The 11697-nt window shown below is 50.1% G+C and overlaps 1 protein-coding gene across 2 annotated transcripts in view; it reads right to left on the reverse strand.

Moving 5' to 3' along the window:
* Positions 1–11043, reverse strand: part of LOC139111817 (death-associated protein kinase related) — an 89897-nt gene extending 78854 nt beyond the window's left edge. Inside the window, exons 1-2 of one of the 2 annotated variants that reach the window (XM_070672343.1) lie at positions 9811–11043; positions 5008–6826 (exon numbers count right to left, since the gene is read on the reverse strand). In XM_070672343.1, coding sequence (XP_070528444.1) covers positions 5008–5204 — 197 coding nt within the window. In that variant the 5' untranslated portion in view covers positions 5205–6826; positions 9811–11043. Of the gene's footprint in view, positions 1–5007; positions 8073–9810 lie in introns of those variants that run through there. The other variant, XM_070672344.1, reaches the window with a different exon arrangement.
* Positions 11044–11697: the final 654 nt, after the last annotated feature.

Below are 11697 nucleotides of genomic sequence, written 5' to 3' on the forward strand. Positions count from 1 at the left end.
TCTCTCATATTTCGATAAAGTTTCTTCATTTTCGGCCAGGAACTCATGCAAATCGTTTGTTTCCTACTACCCGAAATGGTTCGCGATGACGCATAATCGCTGGCGATTAAACACGGCAGCGAAATCTAATTTTAATTCAACGGGCAATTTTGCAAATTGACGGATTAGTCGAGGCGCACGCCGGATGGAAAATCAATCGCCGCGTATCTTGCCACGGGGATATCTCGATTACGCCGCTGGAATTGCTTAATTGGTGAGAAAAGACGTAATGCTTTTTTACCCTCCCGCAAAGTTTATTTACGATCGCCCGCTTCCTGAGGCCGACATAGACGTAATATTTATATCGAGGCCCGACGCGTATGGCGTCGGCTTGACGATTTGCGTGGCAGAAGAGCATCGCGGTCCGACGGCGCGCCGTTAAACAACGACAGAGCCGCTTCTCGCTTATCGTCGGTTTACTGCACGAGGCGATTACGGATAAGCGGCCGGTTAACGAACGCTCAAGCGAAAGAAGGGAGCGACCGCGTGCTACCGCACGTAGGAAAATCGCGGCGCCGGTTTCCGCGCGGGCGAGATACGTTGCGCAACGCCAAATCCTTTTTCACGCCGCGCGAAATGAACGAACGACATACGCGCGCGGTAACGTAATTCGCCCCAGCTGGACTTTGCGCGCGGGGCACGACGCGATGTCGCAAACCCCACGGCGGTAAGATAAACACTGACGCGATTTGTTTGCACTCGATCGCACGTACTCGCAATCGAGGAAGTTAGCGAGGAGGCGAGGGCGAGGACAAGGGAGCTCACTGAAAATTGATACCGGGAAGATGCTATTTATTTAATATCGTGGGGATACGCGATGTGTCACTCGCGATTGGGATACGTATCGCCGTATCAAAGCGCGAATATAAACGCACACGTTAACGTATTTGATTGCCTCGTGACTTTATTCGCTTTAGTGCGCAGTAATTTTCACGTTCGTATTAACAAACGAGTTCTCAAACGTTGCGCGCAATTTTTAGCAATTATCTTGTCCTGCATCTTTTATTATTTTTTTTTTTTTCTTTTCTTTTTGGCGACATAAAAAAAATGTAACGATAAATAAAATAGAATTACGTCTTGACTTTTCAAGTGTTTTTCAAAACCCGCACCGGGGTCAACAGTGGTACTTGTCGAGAGGGTTTCCACTTGCGTATTACAAAGTTGCCTCCTCTTTCTCTCCGCGTTTCACAAGAGACTCTACTGCACACAAAAGCGCGTCGACCGAAGCTTCCAAGAGAATCGAGCGCCTCCGTGCACAAATTGTGCGAAGCCACAGTCCCATCCGAGTGCACGGACGTCGGAGATAATCGTTCGCATTATGAAATTATTTACGCTCGCGCGCGGACCGCGTCGCGCCGGGTGGAATCTCCTGAGAAATTCTAGAACGCGGCAGGTGCTGGCAAGAGCGTGGCGGCGATTATTATCTGATACTTTTCATTCCGCGGCGTCGCTGTCACGAGGCGCGGTGATTGACGGTTTGCATAAATCTCGACGGTGCTTAACGCCATTCAGGAAGGTCCTGGGCGCGTCCGGTCGTTAAGGAGACATTATAACGTACCGCGAAGCGAATGGAAGTCGCGCCGCGCGCGCGTTCTGCCCGCGGTTTATTAAAAATCGTAAGTGGTTTCTTTTCGATAACGGTAAATTAATCGTAAGATTATTCGCGAGACGCTCGAGTTTGCTAAAACCGGCGGAAAGCGCAAAAGAATCGACGCGCCACGCGATATATCGAAAGTATCCCCGGGGCACGGCAGAAGAGATATATTAAAGCCACGCGAGATAGCCGCGAGAATCTCTTCTAATTCGCAGAAATTTATTTGCCGCCGTAATGTAAGCCGCGGATAAAATGTTTAGCAACTACCCGGCTTAGCAATTATCGGATATTATATCTACGTGACGCGTTAAAGTTCATCGGGAATTTACGATAGTTGGATTTCCAGCGCGCGCCGCGGCACGTAAGAGATTTATACGCGCGGCTGGTTAATCGTTAATTAGCGCTATCGCGATTAATCTTAAACCCCGGGGATTTTCCCCGCGCGCGCGCTTTCGTCGTCTCGCTCGGTTCGATTTTTCAGCTCGCAATCTCGTCCACGGAGGCCACATCTGCGACCCAACACGCGATCAACGGTCATCTGTTACGCAGCCAAATAGAAAACAATGTAACTTTGTATTGAATTTCTGTGCGCATATAAAATTTCTCATATACGTTTTCCGCCACGATAGCCCCGTTTTTCTTTCCGCGCCAATTAATGTATCTCGTTCGCGTGATCGTGGATCGTTGTCATTCGCGAATTTAGCGGCGTCGTTATGAAGAACCGTGGGAAAACCGATCGCGCGATGGGTCAGAACTCGGGGAGGATGCCACTCGAGAATTTCGCCCCGGGTCTATTTCCTCGAAACGCAACGGCTGTTCGCGGGACACGTCACGCACTTTCGGGTCGGCTACGCGGAGGGCTCTGAACGGCCTTGAAGTTTTGGAAAGAACCTTTTCTTTGCGACGGAGACGCCGGCGGATGCGTCTCTTCGGGCGAAGAGAGCAGCGGGAGTTTCTACCGTGTGAGCTCGTAAAAGAATGTATCGGGACGAGAGGAGCCAAGTCTCGACCTCGATTCTCGCAGTGGGAGCACTTTCTTTCACGAGGAGGCCCTCAGGACCGAAATAAGGGTTACCCAGGGCCCTTGCCCGACTTACGGAAGTGACGTAGCGTCGTCACGAGCGCGATTATAAATTAAAAAAAAATTAATTACTAAATAAACGCCGTTCTCGTCCGCGAGACGAGATAATTTAGCGAACTCTGGACCACGAGATGGTCGAATAGCGACCGCAAAGGCCCATTAAAACTCGCACAATCTTATTAGCTACATATATCACGCAATTCCGTCTCTCTCGTTTCATCCTCCTTCTCCCGATATCTCGTAAAATTCTCGCACGTCATTTCGTTTTGCATATTAAAACGCTAAAAGCCCCGTATGTTTCGCTACAACTGCGAACGGTCAAATAATTCTTATCTAGATTGAACGATATTTAGTATACGAACGGCGATAAAATACCGCGCCGGGAATATTTACAATGGCACGGTATATGCGAGCTGTTACTTTCTTGCCGCGCGTAACGATCTACCGCAAGAAAAGGCCGCATTAGTATTCTCCGCGGTGGATCGCTAAAAAATCGTAGACACGTGTGAAATGGTTCTATAACGAGCGCGTTTCCGTCGACGCGCGTGATTTAACGCGCAATTGCGCAAGGGGGCCCCCGATTTGCGAGCGAGATCCTCGGAAAATTAGCTAGAGATAAATCGGAGAGGCGAGCATAACAGGCGCGCTTTTCTTTTTCTTTCATGTGCACGTTAGGCGCGTGTCGTAATGCGATTACGCGGTAACTTTGGCCACGACGATTAAACGCGGATGAGAAGACGACGTAGAATTTCAGCGGGGACAAAATCTCGTCCTCTTCCTCCGTCGCGAGGAATCTCGCGAATTAATTTAATGCGCTTAGAGATAAAACTCGACTTTTCACCCTGCGATTTATCGTATATAACCGACGCTAAAAAAAGGAATAAAAAAAAAAAACCTCGCGCATTATCGGCTCTATTAACCCCTCGCGCGAGACTTAAACCGCGCGTAAATAAGTCATTAACGATATCTTGCGATACCGATAATTGAATCGATAATTTGCTGCATGCTAAAGTTAATCCGTACTTTACACTGTGCGCGTTATCTCTCGGACGTAATACGCCTTATCGATAAGTCCCTTTGTTAGCCGCCGCGGACGTGCGCGATACATGAAAAAAAAAAAAAAAATCCCTCACGATTGCGCGTCCATTAAGCCAGCCGAGTGATCGCGACGCGTGCGTGTCACGAGACACTAATTAACCACGTCTCGCGTTTACCTCGCGCTCACGCATTTATCACCTTCGACGGCTAATCGTATTACCCGCACGATCTCGCGAACAATAGCGTCAAATCCTTTTCCCCGCGCGAGAAGACCTAATTTTACTTTATTTTTTTTTTTTAATTATAAATAAGACGCGCAGCGTGAGAACGTGATCGAAGATCACCGGATTAATTTTCTACGAACTGGCACCGCTCGCATAAATCCCCGATTAATAATCCTGCGACACCGTATCTCGTTTACGAGATATTTTCCCCATTATCAGCCTTTCTCTTTGCCTCACGTGCGTAGCTATTGCTCGACTTTCTACGCAACGTCAATGTAATTTTCCATACGCGATATTTGCATACAACTAAGATTTATTTAAGACAAAAAAACTACGTGTATTCTTTTCAGTATCTAGTACAAGATACTGAAATTTCAATCAATTTAATAAAATTCTTTGTAAAAAAAAAAAAATATCAAACAGTATCTTTCTTCGTCTTATCTCAATTTTATTACGTCCTACTCTTAATCTACTAGAAAAAATCTAATCAAGATGGAAATTACAAAAAACAAAAACCAAAAAAGAAATTTATTCACCTTCGCACATCTTTCACGTAATGTATTTCCTCCAGTTTGATGGAAAGTGCTTCAACGACGGGTAAACGGTCTAATCAAACGCACGGAGGATCGCGAATGGTTATTCGAGTCCCGGCGCGTCGAGTTTCGTACGCGGAACTTGATGGAGAAAACGGCGTTCGTTCGCGTACAATGCACGGGTATCGAATATCGCGACAACAAAAATCCCGTTCTCCGTCGGCGTTTCATTACAAGCGATCGGCTCGAGGCGTAAATATTGCTAGACGTCGAGTGCGCGGAAGAGGTTAAGCTCGACCTCCGGGAGGTCACCGAAGTCGCGGCAGGTCGGAAGCGGCCTAGCCTCATTAGGTTACGCCGAAGACAAAGACGACCCGATGGGACGAGGGGGCGAAAGAGAGTGGAGCGCGATCGAGACGAAGAAGAGTCGGAGAAGCGAAGAAAAAGAGAAAGAGAAAGAGAGAGAAACGGAGCCGCGTGTCTAGAGTCGTGACTTACCGTGCGAAAGGCTGTTCCTCGACCTCGTAGAGCTCCTCGAGGGTCTGCTTCGAGAGAAGTCTCTCCAGTCTCTCGGGCGTGGGAGCGAGATGCCCCGGGATGCTGGTAGTCTCGAACAGGCTGTCCGCGGTCATGGTCGTCGCTGCCAGGGGGCTTCTGATCGGCGAGCTGGCACGAAAAGGGACTCCGGGGGCCATTGAACGTAGCACACAATCGGCGCGCACACACTGAGAACGGGTCTCTGTCGTTCCCGAAATCGGTTCTTTCCTCTCTCACTCGCGGGCCGATCTCCCGATTGCAACGAATGCGAGCGAGCGAGCGAGCGAGCGAACGAGCGAACGAGTAAGCGCGCGCGCGGGCGCGCTTGTTTCCGTCAACGCCAGAGAACAGCGCGAGATATCGCGTCGCGCGTGATGCACGCCACGGTCGTAACACACATCTCAGGATGCGAGGCCGGCGAGGAATCAACCGACGTCGAACAGCGCGGCCGCGAAACTCGGTACGTCCGCGACGAGGCTCCCGGGTTCCCGCGCTTATCGCTTCAAGTTGGCGGCCGCACGTCGTGCGCCAACGCGGCACACACTTCCGAACTCGCTTTCCCGTAAGAGATTTCGGCCCGTTTTCACCACCGTCGAGACGTGCGTACCGGATCGAGGCACGCGCCCTGCCTGACTCGAACCCTCACGGCGTATCCGACCACACGTACGTTAGCTTACGAGCACCCAGCGACGATTGAGTAGCTAACGTACCGCACGCGTCCCCACCATTACGCCAACTGCCGCGGCGGCGATCGCGGAGCGACAGGAATGACCGGAGTGGGAGAAGGGTACCGCGAACCCTGTCGAGTGGCGCCGAGCGCGGCCAAACTCGGCGAACGAATGCGCGCCCGTTTACTTCCTCGTCTTAAAGTTTGCCTAGAGCCTGGGATTCAAAACCTTTGGGCGACGTTTTAATGTTTCCAGATACCCCTGGATTTCATCTCCTACACGCGTGCATACCTCGGTCACGTCTACCTGACACTTGAGCACGGCAGGAAAAGACCCGCGCGATAGGATTTTTCCTGCGCCGAATGGATCTTCTTTCTTTCTTTTTCCTCTCCTCCCTTTTTTTTTCCTTCCTTCCTTCCTTCCTTCCTTCCTTCCTTCCTCCGTCTCTGCCAACTGTCCTGTGAGAAAGTGGCGTACTCGATCTACGATTTCTTCCAATTATCTCGGCCGTTTGAATAATAATCAGATAAACGCAGATATAGTTTTTTAAGTACCGATTACGGCGCGCGTCAAAGAGAGACGTCGCCGTCGCAACGTCGTGACTGTTGCATCGTGCTCTCTCGGGTGGTAAACGTCACGCGAAATGTTCGAGTTGAACGAGGAAAAGATGGCTGCGCGTGGCATCGATTTAACAATCCAGCCACAGGCGTCGCGATGTTTCCCGTTCTATTTTACATCCTTAATATCTAGGCATTTCGAAGTTCATTGAATATGTACGCGCGTGCAGCAGGACGAGCGCGAAACCTGGTGCGATAGCCTCTCTCGAACGCCGTGTGGCTTATAAATAATTTATCGCTTTCCGGCATCTCTTCTTCGGCCTTTCGAATTTTACGCAGTCGATCTCGGCTAGGCGGGCGTACTTCACTTCTCTCTCTCTCTCTCTCTCTCTCTTTCTTTCTCACACACACTTCTTCCGCGTATCCTTCGACTCCCATATCCTCAAAGCTCGGCCGTGCATTCAGAGTCGGTAAATTGAATAGCTTGCAGTCTCACTGCCGTAAACGGTCCTCCTTACCTTCGCGGAGTAGCAAACAAACGCGGAGCCAGGAGGCCTGTAAAGCATGACAGGATCTTGTCAACCGCCGTACATGATTACGGCGAGCGAGCATGAATAATGGTATGCATAATTTATCGGTTTTGCAGCGAAAGATCGACATGGCAACGCGCGCGGCGGGGCGAAGGGAAGGGACAAGGATGCGCGATTACGAATATACGCATTACGGATCCGTTTAATAAGCCGCTGCTTAAGGCTTCCAACGGTTGATAAATCAGGCGATTCCGGGGAAGAACGATCGGCGTCGTCTACGACGTCCTATGTTTCAGCTCGTGGAGTCGGGCCACTAGCGAATTTCGACGCCGATAACTGGGCCGCTCGTAATTTTTCTCCCTCTCGCTCGCAAAATACGCACTTTGCACTCCCGATATACGCGACGATGGTAAATCAAGAACCGAGCTGTTGAGTGCTCGAGCCCGCAATTGTACGGATGAAAAGTGGCCGGCCGATGTAACAGTTCGAGCGCGGAATTCGGGCCAAGTATTTCGGTGTGCGCGTCGTAGAGATAAATCTTCTCCGTTCTCGTCACGTCGGACAGTCAATGGAGCGGACTTCTCGATCGCCTCGGGCATCGCGCAACGTACATGTGAGATCGTAAACGTCTTGAACCGTGAATTCGTCCGCGTCAGTGATATCGAGGGGGAAGGGAGGATATTTAGGACGCGTGCTCCTAATTATTCGCTCGCCGTGACCACCGGCTGTTCGTCAACGACGTCTTGAACGGCCCGGTAATTTCGTTTGACATCCCGACGTTTGGCTGAAAAAAAAAAAAAAAAAAAAAAAAGGAAGAAAACAATGCGACGATAATGCTATGGTTCTCGTATCGGCTGCAAAGCGTGCAATTAGACGCTTTTAATACGCTTCGATATACGCGCTTTAAGTCACTCGCAGCCGCGGGTGAATATTCGTCACACTTCAAACATGTTCGGCCAACTGCACACGCGTGCATATATAGGTCACGCCACGACGAATAAGGAAAAAGCGAAAGAATGCAGCTTGCAGTAACATATACGTGGTATATATCGGTAAATGAGGCAGATATCGGTGGCCGTCACTTGTATTTCGTCGTCTCCGCCAATCACGGCGTGTCGCAATATCGCGCTCGTAACGATTAAAAAAAAAAAGAAAAAAAAACCGCGACGTCCCACTCTTACGTCTCACGCTCCTTCGCCGCGACTCTTCCTTCCAATCTTATACATCCGGAAAGATTCCGAGAGCCGGTGACGACGACGACGAGTGATTCATCGCGCGGCGTGTCCCAAACGCATTCATGCAATTTTCTAAGATAATGTCTGACGTGCAAAACTTGCATGAGGGAGAAACATAAATAGACGATTTGATTGTCTAGAAGCACTTTAACCTTTCCGTTTCAAAATCTGGCCTGAACGTCGGACTTGAGAATATCTCGAGCAAACTGTCCAACGGTTTATTCTAGGAAGCCTTTTGATTTTTTGCTTTATTTCTAAGTTAATAGGACTTCTCAGAAAAATATATGCTCTTTGAAGGTCTCATTATAAAAATTCATAAAATTAACAAACTTATCGACCGTAAAAAAGGCGTCAACGCCCAGGTAAAAAGAATGCAAAACAGGTTTAAATAAATATTTGATTCCTTTCTTAAGTTCGTCCTCTGTCGGCTTCGCTGTTCTTTTCGTAATACGAAACCGCGTGGCAAATGGCTGATAAAATTTCTAGAAATTAAAGAAACTATACATAACCGTGGCCGCAAATCATTATTTGAAGACGACTGTAAAATAGCGATCGAGGGAGTCAAAAATCCCGAACGGCGGCGGATGCTCGGCAGGAAAAAAAAGAAGCGACTCGAAAACCGAAGACAATCGACTTGAAGAGGAACGTTTCGGGGAGCTAGGATTGTTTCGTCAGGTCCCGATACAATCACCGCAAATAATTGTTGAGAAAAAGTTCCACTTATAATTTTTAATACGTTTCGCACGAAAACGTGTTTCATTCATCCGCAAGTAAGCGCCTGAAAGATCGCCCAAGTATTCGTATTTACGTTTCGCGAGGCTCGAGAAATGAAATTCCACGCGGAATAAACTCGCTCTTTATTTTTTTTTTTTTTCTTCTCTCGACGATTGCGAACTTGACTTGTTGCTACCGCCTTATCGATACGATTTCACGGATATCCGAGCCCATTAGCGCTGACTGTTAACATTGGCGCGCCGCGAGATAATTAACTTCGACCCGACGTTTAACTGTGTTTAGTGCACGTGCGGGAAGGAAACTATTTCGAGCTCGCGGCGTGTCGACAAGGAAGTAATATTTCTAATGACGTTACTGGGGCGTGCTAAGTTTCGTTACAAGATACCACCGTCAGTATATTAAATGTAGACATTAGTCAGTTAATGTTTATCGGCGGCAAGGGGGGAAGGAGCGAGACGGTGGATGTTGGACGCGGAGACTTAATTGGACCATAACTCATCTCGCGTGGCCGTCTTTCTCTCGCGGCAGGTAAACGCCGCGCACGTCGTTTCTTTTCTACGCGTCTGTATCTCTCGAGTCTTCCCGTATTCGCGCATGCTGATGCGTGCCCGCCGATGATCTCGCGATACGCGGAACTCCTCGGCGCGACGTGGTCGAGATAGGTCTCGCGAAGCGTAAAAATAACAAGTGGATATAAGGCGAAGAGGTCTTGGAAATGATGCGAGTTCCACGATCGCAGCCGCCAAGTTCTCCGCCGAGCGGTAAACGCGGAGGTCCAGGAACGCATTTTGCTAAAATAATTGTGTAGGATAAAATCCGAATGTTCGACGCTCCGATATCTCGCTGCTTCTCAACTCTGAGAATTTCAAGAACTCGAGTATGTAAATACCGCGACAGTCATCATAATTCCATCGAGAACGTCGCAGAGGATATCCGACGCGTCGGCGGAGAAACAACACCTCTCTGTCGTTGGCCGAAACGCCCGCTGGATATTTCCCGAGGATTCGCGCGCGATGGCAAAACCGAAGGCTTACCTTACCCGATTCGAGTCCTGAGCTCGTGAGGAGAGTCGAACGTGGCTGGAATCGTGTTGCGCGGACGTTTCCTGCCGGCTCTTCCGGCGCGCTTAACGGCCGCACAAAAAGCACGCGCGTCTGCCTCGTCCCCCTCTGTCTCCCTACCGTTCCTGTTCAACTGTTCGTTCGTTCGTTCGTTTTCGTGACCGGGCGCCGATCGTCGAGGCTGCAGCTTCCGTCGTCGGTGTCTCGAGGGAAGCGGGAGATCCGGAGGAGAGGGAGGGGAACGGCGGGGAGAAATTCCCGGTAACTTTCCCTCCTACGCGCGAACGGACCGCGAGGGGAAAGGCGACGGGATGGGTCGCCTCTAGCGATGGGATCAACCCTGATTTTTCATTAGCCACGAGCTATCCGGCAACGTTCTCCCGCGGCAATTGCGTCGTATCTCGTAGCCGCGAGAACGCTCGCCTCTCCTCGACGGTGACAGATAACACGCTCGAGGCCGCATACTTTCCGCGAAACTTATAATTGGCACGGAGATACCGGCGGCGCGCGTTGCGACAGATTTATACGAGATTACGGTCACAATAGGTTTTTGCGTGCTCTCAGCACGCACAAGAAAGAGAGAGAGAGAGAGAGAGGGATCGTCGCGGTCTAGAAGCGCAAACATATCCGTAATCTTAAATAAACCCTAATCTTAATTATGTCGTTGGTATCTTTCAAACGCCTCATGGGCGATCTTCGAGAGGTGAACGAGCTATATCCGACCCAATGTTATATTTTTCTCTACTTTTCGTTTTACGACAGTTCGTCGATTTGACAAATGGACGGGGGCGCGCTTATCTGAAATATTTCTGCTTTCGTTCACTCTATCAGAAATGAGGTCGTAAATCAGACGATCCCGCCACGACCCTGATCGCGGTCTCCGACACGTCCGCGTTTCGAGGTGCTAACAACGCGCCATAAATTCTTCTTCGGTCGGCTCCCTTTAAAAATCGACAATCTTATCACGCGGCTCTTCCCTGTTGTCAAGTTCATCGATTGCACGATAGCGCACGCGGAATCGGATCGGGCCCATCACTACGGGGCCCGCAAGCCTTTCTAATCCGTTGGACCGAGCGAGTTGATGTTTTCGTCCCAGCTAGTAGATGCGGTAACAGACACGATGCCTAGCAGAAGGGGCAAGGACGGCCGAGGCCGACCAAGGCTCGCTCACTCGCACGAGAGGAAGTCGAAACGCGGAGAAAAAGACGGAGCGAGAAAGGGGGCGAGCGGGAGAGACGCTGGATCGGGGTGGACTAACAGCAACGACCGCGCGCGCCCACGTGCGTGTGAGTTGTACGCGCGTGGTACGGAGGCTGGCGCGAAGGTCTGTATGCGTGCGTGTGGTTACACGATGCCACCGACACCGGATCCCAGAGAGTCCGTGTGAGTTAGGAGTAACGTGGGATTTCGCGAAGCGTTGCATCGCGATGGAATTCCATTCTCCTCGGCACGAAAGGACGTTTCTCCCGCACGACGGACGACGTCGCGTGCCGCGATCCTTTTCCAGAACGGTCAACGAATTCATAACTCCCGAATCTTTTTTTTTTCTGTTTTTTAACTCGAAACCGTCGCGCGCGAGCAGATCCTCTTAAATTGCTCGCGTAGAGACGCGTTATGCGCTCTCGATTCCGCTGGAAGACGCTTCCAGATGAGGGAGCCCCTCGAGCGGCTTTGAGGCTTCGGTAGATTTGAAATGGAATTTAAATGGCTTGGTACGATAAAACTTGCTCTTACGTGCTCCTTTTTACGTCAGAACTCCTGCAGGTCTCGGAGTAAGCGAGTAATAAACGACGGCGGCCGTTTATCGCACGGAATGCGCGCGTACGCAGGTGCATCGTCGTCGCCGATGCGTGCAAACACGTTTG

The sequence above is a fragment of the Cardiocondyla obscurior genome, linkage group LG25 (genome assembly GCF_019399895.1).
Source record: "Cardiocondyla obscurior isolate alpha-2009 linkage group LG25, Cobs3.1, whole genome shotgun sequence".
In the NCBI taxonomy this organism is placed as follows: Eukaryota; Metazoa; Arthropoda; class Insecta; order Hymenoptera; family Formicidae; genus Cardiocondyla; species Cardiocondyla obscurior.